The 22,687-nt window shown below is 42.6% G+C and overlaps 1 protein-coding gene across 1 annotated transcript in view; it reads right to left on the bottom strand.

Moving 5' to 3' along the window:
- Positions 1–17,844, bottom strand: part of LOC144506502 (importin subunit alpha-5) — a 48,709-nt gene extending 30,865 nt beyond the window's left edge. The window contains exons 1-3 of the mRNA XM_078232707.1: positions 17,756–17,844; positions 3,900–4,041; positions 17–124 (exon numbers count right to left, since the gene is read on the bottom strand). Of these exons, the coding sequence (XP_078088833.1) occupies positions 17–124; positions 3,900–4,028 (237 nt within the window). The 5' untranslated portion in view covers positions 4,029–4,041; positions 17,756–17,844. The remainder of the gene's footprint in view (positions 1–16; positions 125–3,899; positions 4,042–17,755) is intronic.
- Between the last annotated feature and the right edge of the window lie 4,843 nt (positions 17,845–22,687).

The raw sequence follows: 22,687 nt of genomic DNA, 5'->3' as shown, positions 1-22,687 counted from the left end.
ACTGTATATTGCTTACCAAAGCCATATCCATGTTTACTTGTGACTCATGGAATCCACTGTCACTCATTACCTCTTCCTCCTCCTCTTCCTGTTCTGTATTTGCAACATTTCTACGTTTGAATAGCTAGAAAAATCGAAAGCAAACATTAAAATACACAACTGATAGGGGAAAGGAAGAGAATAAGTTAATTTGTCATGGTATTTGAGATATCCAATATTTCAGCACTGAAGAGCAAATTGCAAGTCAGTTAATTGCAATCAAACGAGTACAAAAGGGTAAATATTTAGAACTATAACAGTTCAATTATATTAGGACATTTACAATTTTCTCAAAACTATGCATGGATAACTTGCAATAAAAGAGGATTAGGCCATTTGGCCTTTCAAGCCTCCTCAGGATTTAAAATCCTCATGGCTATTCTATAGCTTATTCCACATATTCTTTAGTATACAAAAATCTCTCTCTGCCTTGGATACACTCTGTCTAAACATCCACAGTTCCCTGGGTTAGAGAATGCTAATGATTCATACCCCTTGGAGCCAAGAAATTCCTTTTCCTCTTAGTCCTAATGGCTGACCGCTTATTCAAGAGTCCTAGTTCTACACCCAGGAGAAACATCCTTCCAACATCTACCTCAATGGAGGTCACTACTCATTCAAAATTGTAAGGAATATAAGCCTAGTGCGTTCAATCACTCCTCATATGACAGCCCTTGCATCCAAAAATCTATCCAGAGACTTTGGGCGGCAGTGGTTAGCACTGCTGCCTCACAGCACCAGGGCCCCGGGCTCAATTCTGGCCGGAACATTTTCTTTGAGTACAATATAGAAAATCCAAACAACTCAATTTCACATGCTGATATAATCGAAATGATTTTCACTTTTACCTCTCTCTATTTTTTGTATCTAGATTTTTCAACAAGGTTCCAGGTGTTGGAAGGTGATTAGCAATATCAAACTACAACTAGTTGCATAGAGGATCATGAGTAGGACCAACTTATCTTTCCTCTTCTGTCTAAGGTGCAAAGATGCTTCCCAGATAGTGTCCATGATTCAGAACACATGGCCATAATCAAAGGAAGTGGGGATTGCAGCATTCAAGGAGGTTGCAGAAACAAGGAGCAGCAAAGCCACGAAGGATTCAAATACTAAGTTGAGAATTTTAAACTTGGAAGTGTTAGAGGACTAGAGGCCACTGCAATGCTGCAAGGGCATGAGTGATAGATGAGCAGGACTTGGCATGTAACAGTATAGGGGTAAGAGAGTTTGGACTAGCTAGAAGCTTGCAGAGGGTGAAAGATGGGAGGCCAGCATTGGAATAAAGTTAATCATAAGGTGACAAAGACATGGATGAGGGTTTCAGCAAAAGAACAGATGGGGCAAAGGCACTTGGGTGGAAGAAAGCAGTCATTAATGCATAGGACATTGGGTAAAAGCGCAGAGTGGAGCCATATAGGTCACCAAGTTTGTGAACAGCCTAGTTTGGCCAGATTCAGTGATCAAAGAGAGAAAAAGTCGGACACATCCTCAACACGAGAGCACAACTTTGTGGTAAATAATAAAGACAAAGACATTGGTCTTCCGAATGCTTAACTGGTAGAAACCATGGCTTATCTGACACTAGATGCTGGACAAACAGTAAAGGAGCTAAGAGGCTCAGAGCCGAAGAGTCATACGGACTCGAAATGTTAACACTGTTTTTCTCTCCACCGATGCTCCAGACCTGCTGAGTTTATCCAACATTTTCTGTTTTGCTTTTATTTGCTAACATTTTTAAAAATTGATTTCCAGGATGTGGTCATCATTGACAGGGTCAGCCTTTAATTCCCTCAAAGGTGGCAGGGAGCTTCTTACTTGAACTGCTGCAGTCCGTGTGGCAAAGGTACACATCATTTTGTTCGGATGGGAGTTTCAGGATTTTGGCCAATAGTGAAGGAACAGCGATATATTTCCAAGTCAGATGGCGAGTGGCTTGGAGCCAATCTTTCAAATGGTGATGTTCCCATGTATCTGCTACCCTCATTTCTTTTAGACAGTAATAGTAGTGAGCTTGGAAGGTACTAAGGCATCTTGGTGAGTTCCTGCAGTGCATCTTGCGGATGGTACACACTGCTGTTACCGTGTGTCAGTAGTGGTGGGACTGAATGTTCGTGGAAGGGGTTCCAAAACAAGATGGGCTGCTTTGTCCTGGAAGGTGTAGAGCTTTTTCACTGTTGTTGTTGTTGGAGCTGTACTCATTAAAGTTTTAGTCACAAATAAGGCTTACATTAACATTGTAATAAAGTTACTTGAAATTCCCCTAGTCGCCACACTCCGGCGCCTGTTTGGGTCAATTCACTTAACCATCCAGGTAAGGGGACAGTATTCCACCACACTCCTGACTTGTGCCTTGTTGATGGTGGACAGGCTTTGGGGACTTAGCTGGCGAGTTACTCACCACAGAATTCTTAGCTTCTGACCTGTTCTTATAGTCGCAGTATTTATATGGCTAGTTCAGTTGAGTTTCCAGTCAAATGGTAAGCCCAGGATGTTAATAGTATAGGATTCAATGATGGTTATGCCATTGTATGTCAAGGGGTGATGGTTAGATTCTCTTTTGTTGCAGGTGGTCATTGCCTGGCACTTGTATGGTGAGAATGTTACTTGCCATCTGTCAGCCCAAGCCTGGACATCATGCAGATCTTGCTGCATTTGGGCATGGACTTCTTCAGTATGAGAGTCACCGCAAATGATATTGAACATTGCACAAGTCATTAGCAAACATCCCTACTTCTGACCTTATGATGGAAGGAGATAATTGATGAAGCAGCTGAAGATGGTTGGGCCTAGGACACCACCCCAAGGAACATTTGCAGTGATGTCCGGGAGTTGACAATCATAATCAATCTTACTTTCTGCTAGTTAGATATAACTTCAACCAGAGGGTTTTCTCCCCATTTCCTATTGATTGCAGTTTTGCTTTGGCTCCCTGATGCCAGTCAGTCAAATGCTGCCTTGATGTAAAAGGACAGTCACACAACTCATCTCTGGAATTCAGCTTTTTCGTCCATGTCTGAACCAAGGCTATAATGAGGTCAGAAGCTAAACGACCCTGGTGGAATCCAAACTGAGCATCCACGAACAGGTTATTGCGAAGCAAGGGGGCGGGGGGGGGGTCAGTTTAGGACAGAGGAGCTGAGGAGGAACTTCTTCTCTCAGAGGGTGGTGAATCTCTGGAATTCTCTGCCCACTGAAGTGGTGGAGGCTACCTCGTTGAATATGTTTAAGTCACGGATAGATAGATTTCTGATCGGTAGGGGAATTAAGGGTTATGGGGAGCAGGCGGGTAAGTGGAACTGATTCACTTCAGATCAGCCATGATCTTATTGAATGGCGGGGCAGGCTCGAGGGGCTAGATGGCCTACTCCTGCTCCTATTTCTTATGTTATGTTCTCAAGTGCTGCTGAAAACCTCTTTTGTCACTTAACTAATCATTGAGTAGATAGAGGGGCTGGTAATTGGCCAGATTGGATTGGTCCTGCTGTGTACACACAGGACATGGGACTAATTGGATGATAAGGAATTTAATGATAAGATCAGGGAGCTAAAGATGGGACTCACTTGAGATAAACTCAGAAAAGACCTGGGTGGTTATGACAAACTATTAAGAGTCACCGTGTCTCCAAATTTCCTATAAGTTTCTAATGTCAAAGGTTCAACACCACATCTTATACTAGTACTAGTATCAGTGGGAATATGAATGAGTAGGAACAAAATGGCTTCTTGCTAAAGTGGCGCACGCAAGACAAATGAACATACATGCGGACGTAGTTTCAGTATGGCAGATGATCTGAAATAAAGTTCATCCCTCCTACCCTAAAATCTAGCCAATGACAGCAAAAAGAAAGCTTCAAGTCTACCTGTTCCTCACGTTTCTGTTTCCGTAGTTGTAGCCCTTCCTCTTCCCGTCGCCTTCTCATTTCATCAGGATTGAGGGAGTTGTTTTTGTAGCTCTTCAGCCGAAAGTTTTCCTTTCCTGCACTTAACATGGCTTTGGGAAAACTGCGAAGAGATAATTTTAGAATGAGTAAATTAAACAGAATTACATGTATGGCCCCTTTGCTTACCAAGATAATAAGCTCAGTGCCACCAAATAAAACTGAAAATAGGATCAGGAGTAGGCTATTCAGCCCTTCGAGCCTGCGCTGCTATTCAATACGATCATGGCTGATCCTCTATCTCAACACTCTGCTCCAGTGCTCTCCCCACACCTCTTGACACATTTACAGTCTATGAATATATTTAAGAAGAAATAGATTCCATGATTTGGCCTCCACAAGTTCACCACTGAGTGAAGAAATTTCTCATCTCGGTCCTAAATGGCCCATCCTGTATCCTGACATTGTAACCCCTTGTTATAGACCCGAACCCCCTCTCCCCCCCGCCCCCAATGTTTTTCACATAGCAGTTGAAAAACAGAAAATGATGAAACACCAATTAAGAAAAATCCAAGCTTTAAAAATCTGGAAACGTCAAAGCAATCAGCTATACAAATTAGCAATGGAAACTGTTCTGGTTAATATTGCTACTTGTGCACAAGATTACTGCTAGGTTTGTTGACACAAGTAATTGTGCATCAAAATATTGTGCAAAATGCTTCAAGAAGTCAAAGACATGCGCGAGGCTAAATAAACACTTACCTCTAATGACTCTATGAAGACCTCATGAGGATTTAATAGCTCCATGACAGTACGTAAAGAATTATCTGTGTGTAAAACTTCAGTAAGAAGTTTAACAACACCAGGTTAAAGTCCAACAGGTTTATTTGGCAGCAAAAGCCACACAAGCTTTCGGAGCTCCAAGCCCCTTCTTCAGGTGAGTGGGAATTCTGTTCACAAACAGAGTTTATAAAGACACAGACTCAATTTACATGAATAATGGTTGGAATGCGAATACTTACAACTAATCAAGTCTTTAAGAAACAAAACAATGCGAGTGGAGAGAGCATCAAGACAGGCTAAAAAGATGTGTATTGTCTCCAGACAAGACAGCCAGTGAAACTCGGCAGGTCCAGGCAACTGTGGGGGTTACAGATAGTGTGACATGAACCCAATATCCCGGTTGAGGCCGTCCTCGCGTGTGCGGAACTTGGCTATCAGTTTCTGCTCAGCGACTCTGCTCCGTCGTGGGTCGCGAAGGCCGCCTTGGAGAACGCTTACCCGAATATCAGAGGCTGAATGCCTATGACCGCTGAAGTGCTCCCCAACAGGAAGAGAACAGTCTTACCTGGTGATTGTCGAGCGGTGTTCATTCATCCGTTGTCGCAGCGTCTGCATAGTTTCCCCAATGTACCATGCCTCGGGACATCCTTTCCTGCAGCGTATCAGGTAGACAACGTCGGCCGAGTTGCAAGAGTATGTACCGTGTACCTGGTGGATGGTGTTCTCACGTGAGATGATGGCATCTGTGTCGATGATCCGGCACGTCTTGCAGAGGTTGCTCTGGCAGGGTTGTGTGGTGTCGTGGTCACTGTTCTCCTGAAGGCTGGGTAGTTTGCTGCGGACAATGGTCTGTTTGAGGTTGTGCGGTTGTTTGAAGGCAAGAAGTGGAGGTGTGGGGATGGCCTTGGCAAGATGTTAGTCTTCATCAATGACATGTTGAAGGCTCCGGAGGAGATGCTGTAGCTTCTCCGCTCCGGGGAAGTACTGGACGACGAAGGGTACTCTGTCCACTGTGTCCCGTGTTTGTCTTCTGAGGAGGTTGGTGCGGTTTTTCGCTGTGGCGCGTTGGAACTGTTGACCAATGAGTCGAGCGCTATATCCTGTTCTTATGAGGGTATCTTTCAGCGTCTGGAGGTGTCTGTTGCGATCCTCCTCATTCGAGCAGGTCCTGTGTATACGGAGGGCTTGTCCGTAGGGGATAGCTTCTTTAACGTGTTTAGGGTGGAAGCTGGAGAAGTGGAGCATCGTGAGGTTATCCGTGGGCTTGCGGTACAGTGAGGTGCTGAGGTGACCGTCCTTAATGGAGATGCGCGTGTCCAAGAATGCAACCGATTCCGGAGAGTAGTCTATGGTGAGTCTGATGGTGGGATGGAACTTGTTGATGTCATCATATAGTTGTTTCAGTGATTGTTCACCATGAGTCCAAAGGAAGAAAATGTCATCGATGTAACTAGTGCATAGCATCGGTTGAAGGTCCCGTGCGGTGAAGAAGTCTTGTTCGAACCTGTGCATGAAGATGTTGGCATATTGAGGTGCGGATTTGGTCCCCATGGCTGTTCCGTGTGTCTGGATGAAGAACTGGTTATTGAAGGTGAAGATATTGTGGTCCAGGATGAAGCGGATGAGATGTAAAATTGCATCTGGAAACTGGCAGTTGTTGGCGCTGAGCACTGAGGCCGTTGCAGCAATGCCATCGTCATGGGGGATACTGGTGTAGAGTGCCGAGACATCCATTGTTCTGCACAACCTCAAACAGACCATTGTCCACAGCAAACTACCCAGCCTTCAGGAGAACAGTGACCACGACACCACACAACCCTGCCACAGCAACCTCTGCAAGACGTGCCGGATCATCGACACAGATGCCATCATCTCATGTGAGAACACCATCCACCAGGTACACGGTACATACTCTTGCAACTCGGCCAACGTTGTCTACCTGATACGCTGCAGGAAAGGATGTCCCGAGGCATGGTATATTGGGGAAACTATGCAGACGCTGCGACAACGGATGAATGAATACCGCTCGACAATCACCAGGCAAGACTGTTCTCTTCCTGTTGGGGAGCACTTCAGCGGTCACAGGCATTCAGCCTCTGATATTCGGGTAAGCGTTCTCCAAGGCGGCCTTCGCGACACACAACAGCGCAGAGTCGCTGAGCAGAAACTGATAGCCAAGTTCCACACACACGAGGACGGCCTCAACCGGGATATTGGGTTCATGTCACACTATCTGTAACCCCCACAGTTGCCTGGACCTGCCGAGTTTCACTGGCTGTCTTGTCTGGAGACAATACACATCTTTTTAGCCTGTCTTGATGCTCTCTCCATTCACATTGTTTTGTTTCTTAAAGACTTGATTAGTTGTAAGTATTCGCATTCCAACCATTATTCATGTAAATTGAGTCTCTGTCTTTATATGCCCTGTTTGTGAACAGAATTCCCACTCACCTGAAGAAGGGGCTTGGAGCTCTGAAAGCTTGTGTGGCTTTTGCTACCAAATAAACCTGTTGGACTTTAACCTGGTGTTGTTAAACGTCTTACTGTGTTTACCCCAGTCCAACGCCGGCATCTCCACATCATGTAAAACTTCGGTCAGATACTGACAGCATTTGAATAGTTATGCAAAATGTTGCAGAAATTTCCAAATGCGGCTACCATTTTTCTGGCAAACTATCCATGAAGAGGAGAGCTTTGACTCCATAATCCTGATTGTCAACTCAGCTGAGGCTGTGCTGAGATAAGGGATAGCTAATTGAATAGATAAGAAAGAAACAAGAGGTTTTGCTAATAATCAGATGGAGAGGGTAGGAGGAGGTTCACCTGAGCATACAATTCAATATGGACCAATTGGACTGAATGGCTCATTTCAGTGCTATGTATGCTAAATAAAGCTGTATAAGCCTCGGTTCCAGAACAGAATTCATGTTAGAGGAATCTTTCTCGTTGGCAGGCTACATTTCTACTCTTCTGTGGAGTTGCCAGTAGGTTCAACCACAAACGTCAGCTTCATTCTGAGAATCTGCCAGTTTGTTCAGACCTTTTACGCTTGAAGTCTGAACTTACAATTATACAGGTGACTTAGTAGATGCTACGCTTGTGCGGATTCTTGTCAAATTCCCCAAGACAATATCACCAAAATCCAGAGACGCATCCTTATCCAACATGGAATGACTTCCTTAGAAAAAAACTTTGACTAGATTAGTCAGGCATGACCTACGCTTCACAAATCCATGCTATTCTCTGATCAGTTAATACTTCTCCAAGTGCTCATCCATTCTATGATATATTTCAGTAACTTCTACACAACTGATATTAAACTGACAGGTCTGTTACTTGGTTTCTCACTCTTTTTAAAAAAAATTATGGCGTGGCATTTGAAATTTGCCACATTTATTCATTAACCTGGCCAAAGCCAGCTGAAAGGATAAGACTTGTAGGAACATGCAAAAGAAAGTTGGATGTGTAGCTTAGAGGAAATTTGGTTTGACAGTGCATTTACTTTGCTTGGCTACTTTGTCATGCATGAGACCCAAATCGATTATGAACAAGGGGGCACTCAGAAGATATCCTTGCCATGCTGTGTTAACTCAACATTATTACAATTACACAACTCTTCTTGAGGCTTTCCCCTGCCTGGTTGATTTTTTGTAACTATAAAAGCTGAAAGAGAGAAATCTTTTCATTAAGAGTTTTCATTTCACTGAGGTGGCTTCTGGCTAATCCATATCCAAAAGCCTGCTCTGAAAACTCTGCTCACATTTTGACAAATTCCACCACAGGAGCTGAGACAATATACAACAGTCTAAATAAAACAACTCAGTATCCTAAAAAGTCTATTTGTCATATCTCGCAGTGTTAAGGAGTCCTTAAAATTTCAAGGATCTGGATTCAGATGCTCACCAAAAACTCATCAGGCTTGGAGGGCCGAAGGGCCCGTTTCCTGTGCTGTACTGTTCTTTGTTCTTCCTTGTGCCATACCATATCTACCAGGTTTCACCAAAATCCATCCATCATGGAGATAAATTGTTTACAAAAAGACTAACCAATAAGGGAAAACATCTAATGCCATTTACTCCAATGCTGGACCAAGTGTCATGATGTCATCAACGCAACTGCTTTCTCATTCACTACTTTCAGATTATAGGAACAAAATGTATCTACAAACCAGAACTGACCTATTTCTCACAACTATCAGAGGCAAAATACATTAACAACAATAAGATGGTGAAAATAAGATTAATTAAGCATGAAATTCCACATACTCCATTTTTGGCCAGGTACAAAGGCATTAGTAGGAAAATGCTTTCCAAATTGTTGGCAGAGCCAATACCTGGAAAGAAAAGCAATCTAGCAAACCCCATTATACAAACAAATTCATTCATAATATACGTGCTACTCCTCTCATGCTCAAGAGAATTTTGATTGCTCTGTGCTCAGCCTGAACCTTCAGTTTTGCATACCACTAGTTGGCAAGGTATTCCCCAATTTAAACTGCTCCACAAGAATCTACTCTCTTTCAGTCAGACTCAGGGGTGAGGAAATAGGTACAAGGGGAGACCAATCATCTCTGCAAACCTGTTCCATCATTCAATTAGATCATGGCAATGGTCTGTATCCCAACACCATTTGTCTGCTTTGGTTCTGTAACCCAGAGTACAAACATATATCAAGCACAGTTTTGAAATGTTCAATTGACTGGTCTCAATAACTTTTTGGGAGAGTGGCTCAGATTTCCCTTTATGACGTCTTCCGAATTGCCTGAGGTTTTGGGCTCCACCATTCATTTTGATCATCAAATTCAATATTCTGAACCTGCCTTCCCCCCCATATCATAGAATCACTATTTCAGGCAAATGGTGTGTTGGCCTTCACAGCAAGCGGATTTGAGTATAGAAATAGGAATGTTTTACTGCAATTGTACAGGGTGCTGGTGAGGCTATCGCTGGAGTACTGTGTGCCTTTTTAGTGTCCTCATCTGATCCTGGAGGATGTCCTTGCTAAAGAGGGAGTGCAGCAAAGGTTTGCCAAGTTGATTCCTGGGATGGCAGGTCTGTCATACGAGAGACTAAGTTGGTTAGGATTCTATTAACTGGAGTTTAGAAGAGTGAGGGGGAATTTTATAGGAAGTTACAAAATTCTAACATGATTAGACAGGGTGCGCACGCATGTGGAGAATGAAATCCCTAAAAAATGTTTTCATACTCCCTGGTTTCCAAATCCAAGTGACATTGTATTCAATCACTAAAAAACCCCAACCTTTTTATTGGTATATATCCCTGAAAGTGTAATTACCCTAAAAAAAGCAAGCATCTTTTAATACACTGCGTTTTCTTAATATGCAATAATACTTGCAGAGGAGGATTTAAAGTGACAAAGCTTGCATAAAGAGTGATTAAATGAACATTATGCCATTGTAATGATTTTGAATTTAATTCAAAATGAATAATGTTAGGCCTTTAATGTTAGGACTTGGGCAGGTTAGTTGTACAATACAGTTAAATACTGTAGTTTGTGAAGACCAACTACTAGATAACTTGCCTTTCAGAAATGGTTAGTTATTTGCCTGTGAAGTGTTATATGTAATTAAATGGACTGTGTTCATCGCAGTACGAATTGAACATGGTTTGTTGGCTAACCCCCAATCCAGAAAATCTAAGTGTTCAGGTTGGGCAGCATGTGTAGAAAAAAAGTCAATGCTTCAGATCCTTCTGTAGACCCTTGGAATGGGATGAGTCTTTCGCTGTTGCTATACTTCATTAATTAAGTTTTCCAATCCCTACTATGAATGCACAAGAACACATCACAGGACACTGAAATCACTACTCCAGTAAAGACAACCACAAACACACAATATGGACAGGATGTTTCCTCTTCTGACAATCTGGAACTAGGGGTCAATATTTGAAAATAAAGGGTTACCCATTTAAAAAGATGATGAGATGAAGGTTGAATGTCTTTGGAACTAAAAGGCAGTGGAAGCAGAATATCTGAATATTTTTAAAGTAGAGGTAGATAGATTCTTGATAAGCAAAAGGATGAAAGGTTATTGGGGATAGGCAGGAATGTGGAGTTGAGATTACAATCAGATCAGCTATGATCTTATTGAATGGCTGAGTAGGCCCGAGACCAAGTGGCCTCATCTTGCCCTATACTGGGAACCATCCAAAAATTCAGTTTAAAAATCAAACTTCAGATGGTTCCAACTGCCATACAGCCATAAGTACCCAGAAAAAGTTGGAATTAAAACCATTGCTAGCTTCTGAACAACTCGTGCACGACCTCCCTGACCTTGCCCAGTCCGATTGGGTGAGATAGGAGCAGCTAGATACCAAGGCAAGTAACTGCAAGTGGAGTAGCAATCTGACTCAATTGCCATTCCACCCGAAAGACTAATGGAAACTCAAAACTCTTTTCTTTCTTTAACGTGATGACTTTAGCCTAATCTTTCCCTTCACCAGCCCCAGCCTTCCATTCAGTTTGCACATGTTCTCATCCATGCTACTTGAAGAACATGGGACAGGCATAGGCCTTTTGGCCCTTCAAACCTTCACCATTCAATAAGATCATGGCTGATCTGACTGTTGTCTCTTTCCTCTCTGCCCCTCCACCCTCATAACCCTTGTCTATCAAAAATCTGTCTAACTCTGCCTTGAATAAATTCAATGACAAAGCCTCCACTACTTGCGAGGAAGATTGACAGACTAGCGAAAAAAATTCTCCTTACCCATCTGAAAAGGGGAGAACGCTATTCTTTGAATAGAAAAGAGTATACAGGTACCCGAATAAAATTGTCCCAATAAAATAAAATTCATGTCCAATGGCCAAGATTACACAACATATTAGTTGTTTTTCCAATCCATCATTCTACCTTCCTGAAGGCGGCAGTGACATATTGGACTATGCTACCACAAACAGCTGGCTAGTCCTTCATGCCTTTCCTTTAGTTCTGTGAAATTAGGACATGTATAGCAAACCAAAGTAAAAGTTTGAATATTTCCCATTGATAAATGATACTGCATACAATTGAGAAAACTACAATTGCTGTTATATTTTGCTTGCCGTCCAAGCTCCCGATAATTAGATGTTGTGCAGCCAGCTGTAACCTGGAAGTAAATTTGGAAAATTTAGCAAGGTTGGCAGAACAGAAGATCTGTCTGAATATAAACAAAGAAAATTCTGGCTAGATTCAAATGGCAAACTCACTCAATAATACCTGCTTTCCAACAGAATTTGCGCTTCGTTATTAGAAACAAAGTTGTGTGTGCTCGATTCAAAATTAGAATTGAATGGTTTTGGAAAAGAAATCCAGGACAAGGAATGCTGATGGACAGTAAAACACATCTTTTTTACTAACTTGTGAAATAAAAGGCCCATCAATACTGATAAACCACAATGCTAAGTGGAATGTCAGAAGGTAGATTCAAATTATTTTTTTCTGTTAAGCCACAAAAATTAAGGAAATAGCATTTTTAAATATATATCAAAGATAATATCAGTCAACTATAACGTGCTGCTGCTGCCTATGATATATATTGTACAACTTTCTGCAGGTCATGCATGCTAAATAGGATTCAAAACACTCAAGATTGCATATTCATTAGTGAGTTATAGGTAGAATAAATATATTACTTTTCCATCTATGTTATACACGTATGCATCCATGGGACAATTGGTTTTGAATGAATGTTACAAAATGGAATTATTACAGCAGTACAGGCGGAGATGAATGCAAAACATATATCAATAGCATGCTCTAACATATAGCTAAAACAATAGAATACTAGTTGCAGAAAGTGATGTCTATCCTGCACAAAACTGCAGGCCACATTTTGAGTGCTGCTTTTAATCTGGTCACTGAGCCACAAAGGAAACAAACCCTGGAAGCTGTTTACAGAAAGGCCATAATACTAACTCCTATAATATAGCATGCCTCTACAGGCTATGCCAAGCATTGGGGATTTTGGGTTCTTAATGGATGAATGAGCTAAAATGGTTTATTACAGCAGTCATTTGTATCTTCAATAATCAACTTCCTTCCAGACGACCACTGTTGAGAACAGAAACAGTGACATGGGAGCTCACCTCCAAATCACACAACATTCGGACTTGAACAGATATAATCACTGTTTTCATTGTTATCGGGTCAGTAGTCTAGAATTTGCTATCCGTATACCACTGTGGGAGAGCCATCACTAAAAAGGATTGCAAAAGATCAAGAAATACAACTTCACCAGGCAATAAATGTGCCAACATCCCAAGGCCAAAGATGTATATTTTTTTAAACAGTGTAAAGAAAGAGAATTCTGCAATCCGAAATAAAAAGGCATCAGAAATGCAGAGGACATTTAACGTTTTCAAGTGAAGATGAGTTTAACATTTCAGATAACATCCTTTATCAAAACTAGCCAGGTCAGGCACAAGTTGCTTTAAAAGGCTGACAAAAATTGAAGAGGGGAAAAAAGGAACAGACAGATCTGAAATAAAAACAGAAAATGCTGGATTAACTCAGCAGGTCTGACAGCATCTAGAGAGAAAAAACACAGTTAACGTTTTGAATTCATATAACCCTTCTACAGAACTGAAGGATAGAAATGTAATATATAGTTGGAGAGGTGGGTTAAGCAAATGAGGCAGAATGGGTGGTCAGGGATAGGTCAGAGCTAAGGAGAGATTGACAAAGATGTCACGGACATGGGACAAATGGGGTGTTAACAGTGCCACTAGGACTGAAGTGTGTTAAAAGCTAGGATAGATCTCAAGTCATTTATCCAACATTCACAAATAAACAGCTGATGGTTTAACTGCTTGCACAGACAAAATAGCGGCATTATCAGGCTTCATTACATTCTCGTCTTTTTACAAAAATTTATGCCAAGATACAATTCTATGATCACTGACATATCTCTAAACCCTGTATCCAAGTGCCCATTTGTTATGCATGAACACAGACTGTAATAAACATGCATTAAGACTTTTTTTCCCACTCTGGGGATCATCACAACTGAACCAAAAATTGTTCTCAATAAAAACTATAGTCAAGCACTTTTAGTATAAGTTGCTAGGCAAGAATGAAGGATTGAAAGGTACTTTTTTTTTGCTTTAGATAGTTCTGGGGGAATGGGGTCAATACTATACCCACAATGGAAACAATGGCAAGTTCATATTACTCAGGCCAGGGATTGAAACTTCCTGCCACAACTAGGTTACCAACCATATTGTACTGCATACTGCTTTCCTCATTAAACAAATTATGCAAAAGATCACAAGTCGCTATTTGAAGAGAAGGAGTTCCCCGATTTCCTGGTCAATGTTCAACCCTCAACCACCACCACAGAAATTTGCAATTAATTACCTCATTTGCTGCTTGTTAGGCCATTCTGTGCACAATCTGGCTACTGTGCCTACAAAACAATATGGTCCTATGAAGCACAGACACAATAGACTAATTAGCATTGTCACTGACTTCAAATATATACTGCTCTACAGCAGGGACAACACTCCAAAAAAAAAAAAGGTCACTAACTGTGAAGCACTTTAAGATGTCTCAAAAACATGCTATATAAAACGAAAGGCCTCCGATTCTATTCTTTAACATAATTATTCTCCCATAGCCTTTATAACAAGTGTGCCAATATGGTCCCTTTGCAACCCACTTCAAAACAGCCTAGTGCTGCTGCAAAGATCAGAGCATAGGTCCAGCCAAATCCCTGTTCCTCCCAGGAGGATGGTTAGATTGCAGCTTGTTTCTCCTTAAAGATACTGGGATTACATCTTTTTGGATAAGAGCTCAAAATGCATCTGATCTGCAGGTACCATCTTTTCTGGTTTCTCTGCATGAAAACCAGGTGAGCAAAATCTGATATCACCTGCCTTGGCTGGCCAATTCCACAAATATAGAAGCTCTGCTCACTAATCTCGAGCCACCACAGGCGAGATATTACATGCATAGCATTTCTTTCAGAAAACAAAGGCACCCTTAAAAATTTTGCTAATTGAGAAGCACCATATTCCCCACTGTACAAGGTGATATGCACAGTAAGAAGTCTCAACACCAGGTTAAAGGCCAACAGGTTTATCTGGTAGCACAAGCCACAAACTTTCAGAGCACTGCTCCCCTTCATCAGGTGAGTGGGAGTTCTGTTCACAAACAGGGCATATACCAGTCCAACGCCAGCATCTCCACATCAAGGTGATATGGCCATGAAATTAGACACTCAGCTTAATGTCAATCACAACATTGATAGGCAGCCCAGAAAATGTTTGCGCGCTTATGAAACTGTTCACATGTAAACAGAAGGCAAAAATCTGATCGAGATTCATTTATCAAACAATGCAAATCAATATGATCAGGAATGGTGAAGTTAACATTAATCACCCAATGCTGACCCAGTCACTCATGGGCTGGCTTTTCTGGGTGTATCCCCCCCTCCCCCAACAATGTTGATTGGCAGTCCACCCATCAAAAGGCTGGCTGTCCTGCAGTGGAGCAGCATTAATTTACTCAAAAGCGAGACCTTTGCCATCAGCTGGGGAGGAAGTTTGGCCTTAGAGAGCTGCTGGTCAATCAGCTTGGCCAGCAACACTATAGTTCCAACAGCACCAGCTTTGAGCAGTGGCCACTGCTGTGAATATAGGTAGTCCCCAAACAAGAGGAATTGTGGAGCTGGACTTCAAGCTAAGTCTACTGGCAGATCAGTGAGGAGGGTAGGGGTCTGGGTTCGAGTCCAGCGGAAGAGGGAAAAGGGGAGAATATGACGGGGGCGGGAGGTGCGGAGAAAACAAGAGCAAGTGCGTCTCCAATAGGAGAAAGGAACACTTTTCAGCATCAGCCCATGCAGCTTAAGCTGCCAGGCTACTTACTGCCTCAATGTCAGGGACCCCGATTTAATTCCAGCCTTGGGACACTGTCTGTGCAGAGTCTGCACGTTCTGTATGAGTTTCCTCCGGGTGCTCTGGTTTCCTCCCACAGTCCGAGAGACATGCTGGTTAAGTGCATTGGCCATGCTAAATTCGCCGTCAGTATATCCGAACAGGCGCCAGAGTGTGGCGACTAAGGGATTTTCACAGTAACTTCATTGCAATGTTAATGTAAGCCTACTTGTGACATTAATAGACTTTTTAATTTTGCACTTCTGAGACAAAGCTTTATGCTCCAAATGAACAGCGACTTTCAACATTGTTGGAAACAATGGTTCAAGAAGCTCGGAACTTTAAATTTTGACTTTAGTTGATGTTCCTCCACCATGAGTCAATCTAATTCTTTTTGTAAAGATTTAAAGGTTACATTTTCTTCTATTCTGAATCAAAACATTTGTCAATAAAATGGGTATCTCCTTTGGATAAGATGTTAAACTATAGCCACACCCATTATAGTCAGTTTTGCAGGACAGAAAGAGGCCCTTTGGCCCATCATGTCTGCGCCAGCCACCAAGCGCTGATCTCGTCTAATCACATTTTACAGCACTAGGTCCAACTCATGTGGGTGTGAAAGATTCCATGGCATTATTGCAAATTAGAGCAATTAAGTTCTCCTGGTGCCTGAGCAAATGTCCTTCAACCAACATTAAAACAGATTGTGGTCATTACCACATTGCTATCTGAATCATTACTGTGTGCAAATTGGCTGCTGCATTTCCTGCTTTACAAAAAGTGACCAAAGTCTTTTGTTGTCTGTAAAGCATGACCTGAAGTCATGAAAGGTGCTATGTGAATGAAAGTCTTACTTTCTGGGGCTAGGCTTAGTGTGAATCATGGGACCAATTTGTCAGTATTTTTGGTAACTGAGTTTCATGCTTTCTAGTTAGGAAATCCATGGGGCCACAGTATCTTTAGCGGTATGCCCACAATCATCCTAAAAAGCATGATGGAGATGCCAGCATTAGACGGAGGTGAACACAGTAAGAAGTCTCACAACACCAGGCTAAAGTCCAACAGGTTTATTTGGAATCCCGAGCTTTCGGAGCGCTGCTCCATCATCAGGTGACTCACCCGATGAAGGAGCAGTGCTTCCGAAAGCTCTTGATTCCAAATAAATCTGTTGGACTTTAGCCTGGTATTGAGAGACTTCTTACTGACCCTAAAAACAGGTATCCAAGTTTTTAAATGCAACAAATACACAGGCACATCCTTACTAGACAAAGTTCATATCTTCAACTTCAAAATTTGAAGTGTTGAATAATAGGAAATATTCTCACCTTTCTCAAATTCTTTTACAAAAATAAATTCTGATTAGAAAAAATATTTATACTGCTACAATACAGAAGATTTGACCTTTTGACTCTACTGAAGCTTTTATCACAAACAGGAATTCAGTCACCTCATCTCAGCTAACAAAGCAGAAAAATTGGAATCCATTCGGTTTCCAGTTGCCATCAGCAAATCAACTCATTCCGAGGTAAATATTGTTGTGTTGACTGGCATGGAAACTATTTTGTACTGATTCTACTTCCTGTAATAGCATCAAATAACATTGTATACTATAACCATGCTACAACAGTGCGTAGAGAAATCCATCTGGATGACCCAATATCTTCACAGAATCACACATAGATGGAAGGTAATATCCCACATCAATTAGAGGGAAGTATTAAAAACCACTTTTAGCTGCAACCACATTACATATTAAACATAACCGACGCCACAGCAAATGCTATAAATGAAATTCAGAGAGAAAACCGAATGGAAATATATTTAAATCATATTTATCGACTAAAAAAAAATGGGAATGAATGAGTCAAAATTACTAAAAGAAAATACCTCTTCCAGGATAAAGACCTAAATTCTGACACTCCCAAGCTCCTTCAACAAAATAATCTGGAAAGTCTAAGATAGGAGCCGCCCTGACTGGATATTTAATCAGTTTACACTAATGGCAATCCCGGGGCTTCCACCCACTTTAGGCCTTTGCCGGAATTTTAACACCTCACACCATTCAATTAAACAGCACTGGGTGTGTTGTTAAAAAAAAATATGATTCAACTTCCACCCTCACGTCGATTATATTCGATGCTGCCTCGGCGTATTTAAAACGGCGTCAGCCTGCCCTGACTTACCGGCTATCTCCCCGGTATCTGGTGCTCAAGAGCCGCGCTCTCCGCCTTCACCACCCGGCGCTTTCAGAAACCCAGAGCCACCCGATCCCAAATGCGCATGTCCACGACGTCGCCACAGGGCCGCGCATGTACAGAATAAGTCCACCTCGCTACGCATGCGTTATCACGGCATTTCCCCCCACCCGTTACGCATACGTTATCACGGCATTCCCCCCACAGTTACGCATGCGTATGCTCACCGCTCACCTCCCTCCCCTTCGCCTATCCAGCTGCGCATGCTCACATCACGCTCCATTTCCCCCGCCCCCCGGCTGCGCATGCTCACACCTCGGTCTGCTCGGCTCGCGTTTCTCCGCTGACATTCCAACCCGCCACCTCCACTGCGCATGCTCCTCAGGTGGATACATTGACCAAATCTCCATCCCCCGCCCCCCCGCGGATCAGCTGTTCCTCGGAGCCAGCAGCAGCAGCAAGCAGCACTGCAAAGGGAATTCAAAACCCTTACATCAACTAGCTCGAGTGTGACAAGAAAATGAAGGATGAATCAGCCCGCCACTGACTAGGATTCTGAACACTACCAAATGAAATGTGTGGGAGGCATTGCACTGAGCGACTCGACTGCAGGGGCAATCTTAACAGTGGAAACAGAGCAGTCATTAGGCAAATGTCATATCCTATGCATTCACTAATCTCTGTTATTCTAGATTTTCAGCAGCTTCAGGATTAATTTCGTTCTACTGTTTCTTCCATAGTCTTCTCTCAAGGGTGTTACTTTTAAAGTTAATTTGTCCCTTTGGTCCTGTTCACCTTTTATTCCAGTGAAATCCGGATGAGTCAAATTCGGATGAGGTTGAATTCTAGATTAGCCAAAAACAGAAAATGCTGGAAAATCTCAGCAGGTCTGACAAGATCTGTTGAAAGGTTGGCTCTGTTATCTCTCCACAGATGCTGTCAGACCTGCTGAGTTTCTCCAGCATTTTCTGTTTTTGTTTCAGATTCCAGCATCCGCAGTATTCAGTTTTTATCTAGATTAGCCAAATTTGTCATGTGACTGGGCTGATCAATTAGAACAGAGTTGACCACCCATGAACCCAGAATCATGGGGTGCTGGGCAAGATCTCCCTGTGAAATGGTGTTTAAAAGCTGTGAGCATGACTAACCAGTGAGAAAGTTAAAAGGATTGTTGTCTCCTTTCTTTGCGACTGGATCCTAGACTTCCTAACCCACAGACCACAATCAGTAAGGATAGGTAACGACAGCTCCTCCATGATTATCCTCAACACCTGTGCCACACAAGGCTGTGTTCTCAGCCCTTTACTATACTCCTGAGACACTGACGACTATGTGGCCAAATTCCGCTCCAACTTGATTTTCAAGTTTGCCGATGACACCACTGTTGTGGGATGGATCTCAAACAATGACAAGATGGAGTACAGGAAAGAGATAGAGAATCTGGTGAAATAGTGCGATGACAATAATCTCTCCGTAAATGTCAGTAAAACAAAGGAGATAGTCATTGATTTCAGGAAGCGTAGTGGAGGACATGCCCCGTCCCCATCAATGTGAAGAAGTGGAAATGGTTGAGAGCTTCAGGTGTCCAGATCATCAACAATCTATCCTGGGCTTTCATGCCAGTGCTATGGCCAAGAAAACCCACCAACGCCTTTACTTTCTTGGGAGGCTAAGGAAATTCAGCGTGTCCGCTACGACACTCACCAAGTTTTACAGATGCACCATAGAAAGCAGCCTTTCCAGATGTATCACAGCTTGGTATGGAATTTCACAGTAACTTCATTGCAGTGTTAATGTAAGCCTTGTGACTAATAAATAAACTTCACTTTTACTCTGACCAAGATCGCGAGAAACTACAAAGTGTTGTGAACGTAGCCCAGTCCTTCACGCAAACCAGCCTCCCATCCATTGACTCTGTCTACACTTCCCACTGCCTCAGAAAAGCAGCCAAAATAATCAAGGACCCCACGACCCCAGACATACTCTCTTCCACCTTCTCCTGCCGAGAAAAAGATACAAAAGTCTGAGAACACATGCCAACTAACTCAAGAACAGTTTCTTCCCTGCTGCCATCAGACTTTTGAATGGATCGATCATATATTAAGCTGATCTTTCTCTTCACTCTAACTGTAACTGCAACACTATATTCTGAACCCTCTCCTTTCCTTCTCTCCTATGTAGTCTATGAACAGTATGTTTTGTCTGTACTTCACACAAGAAACAATACTTTTCACTGTATCCCAATACATGTGACAATAATAAATCAAATCAGTGCAGCCAACATGAAAAATGGTTTTTGAGTGAGATGCACTCTGGGGCCTTTCTAACCATCTGCCTGCCTCCCTTCTTCTGATGAGTGGTCACCTATTCCCTTTCTGACTGCACTTCCTTAAATTGTGGGGTGACCACATCAAAAAGTGTGCTATCCACACAACTCTCAGCTTCGTGGATGCACCTAAATGCCTCGGGCCGACGCTCAAGCTTCAAAACCCGTAGCCCAAGTTGGTCAAACCTGTGGCGCTTCCCGCACATGTGGCCATCAGACTACAAGGAGCATCTACGAATTCCTACATGCTGCAGGCAGTGCAGCACACAGGACTGAGCTCCCCTGCCATAAAGTTAGTTTAAAGACTCTCACGTTAAATTTATGCCCAGTAGAAATTTATTTAAGGCTCATTGTTTTATAAAGCTTGAACTCTTACCTTAATGTAGCTTTAAAGTGGAGAAGACAACTTAGCCACTACCTGCTGTGTGTGTAGGGAGTGCTCTGCTCTGCCTGCTACTCCCTCACAGGTCAGTTCTTCCAGCTGTAATTTAACTCTTATTATCTATCTTCCTCAGTTGTTTATACATATATGCATCATATACATTGATTTTATTTACTAGATCAAAGAACAAAGAACAAAGAACAGTACAGCACAGGAAACAGGCCCTTCGGCCCTCCAAGCCTGTGCCGCTCCTTGGTCCAACTAGACCAATCGTTTGTATCCCTCCATTCCCAGGCTGCTTATGTGACTATCCAGGTAAGTCTTAAACGATGTCAGCGCGCCTGCCTCCACCACCCTACTTGGCAGCGCATTCCAGGCCCCCACCACCCTCTGTGTAAAAAACGTCCCTCTGATGTCTGAGTTATACTTCGCCCCTCTCAGCTTGAGCCCGTGACCCCTCGTGATCGTCACCTCCGACCTGGGAAAAAGCTTCCCACTGTTCACCCTATCTATACCCTTCATAATCTTGTATACCTCTATTAGATCTCCCCTCATTCTCCGTCTTTCCAAGGAGAACAACCCCAGTCTACCCAATCTCTCCTCATAGCTAAGACCCTCCATACCAGGCAACATCCTGGTAAACCTTCTCTGCACTCTCTCCAATGCCTCCACGTCCTTCTGGTAGTGCGGCGACCAGAACTGGACGCAGTACTCCAAATGTGGCCTAACCAGCGTTCTATACAGCTGCACCATCAGACTCCAGCTTTTATACTCTATACCCCGTCCTATAAAGGCAAGCATACCATATGCCTTCTTCACCACCTTCTCCACCTGTGTTGCCACCTTCAAGGATTTGTGGACTTGCACACCTAGGTCCCTCTGTGTTTCTATACTCCTGATGACTCTGCCATTTATTGTATAACTCCTCCCGACATTATTTCTTCCAAAATGCATCACTTCGCATTTATCCGGATTAAATTCCATCTGCCACCTCTCTGCCCAATTTTCCAGCCTATCTATATCCTGCTGTATTGCCCGACAATGCTCTTCGCTATCCGCAATTCCAGCCATCTTCGTGTCATCCGCAAACTTGCTGATTACACCAGTTACACCTTCTTCCAAATCATTTATATATATCACAAATAGCAGAGGTCCTAGTACAGAGCCCTGCGGAACACCACTGGTCACAGACCTCCAGCCGGAAAAAGACCCTTCGACCACTACCCTCTGTCTCCTATGGCCAAGCCAGTTCTCCACCCATCGAGCCGAATTCCCACTGTCTCCAAACTCCCAATTAAACCACACTGTTTAAGTGTCACTCCGTTTCAGAACCATTCTGTTCAGAACAGTTTCAGACTTTCCTGCTGTGTTATGGAATTAATGATTAATCTCCTGGATATATGCTCCTGTGATAATACTGATAGGGGTATATTTTTTTTCTTGTTCTGCCTAGATGTCCAACAAACAGCTAGGCTGTACTGTGCACACAGCCAACATGTGTGTTCTAGTAAAATCACAGAATGGATACTGTGGTTTTGGGGTGTTGAGAATTGCAACCACCAAAACTGGCAAATTTCTGGAAGGATTAACATGTTGGGCAACCCGTGATAGGGCTGTGGGCGGTAAGTGGCTGGAACTGGTGGTCTTGTGATGAAATCTCCTGGAATATCATCCAACCAGTTTTGGCAAACCCCATAATGAGTGAATGTAAATAATAATGTGGACTTACTTATACAGTGTCTTTAACGTAGCATAGTAGATTGTTGGAGCACTGAAGTCTTTCATGAACCTCTAGAATATCTTTTTTCAGAACTAAGAGTGCAATAATTTTCTCAGGGAATGTAGTGAATTTGTTGACCAACCCTAATTAATTCACATGGCAGAATGCTGCAGAAAAGATGAAGCAGGTTCTCTTTCAAGAATTGATAAAAGTTAAATAATTATTGTTAATTTGTTGAATTCTACTACCTTGTTCAGTGATTTCTATTCCTTCACAATTGTATTTATTATGGCTGCCGTGCAGATAACATTCTGTTCTTCACTAAAACCCCTATATGTGTAAGTAGAACATGTTGCAAGATGGCTTCTGTTAAAGGACACAAAGTAATATGGCAATAGCAAGTTTTCTGCACTATTGCAATGTGCAGGCTTCCACTAGTTTCACTCTGTTCACCAAGGAGTCAGTTTATCCTCCATGCTGAAAACATACAAA

Source organism: Mustelus asterias, chromosome 17 (genome assembly GCF_964213995.1).
Source record: "Mustelus asterias chromosome 17, sMusAst1.hap1.1, whole genome shotgun sequence".
NCBI classification, from domain to species: Eukaryota; Metazoa; Chordata; class Chondrichthyes; order Carcharhiniformes; family Triakidae; genus Mustelus; species Mustelus asterias.
This window is presented reverse-complemented; position numbering and strand designations above follow the sequence as displayed.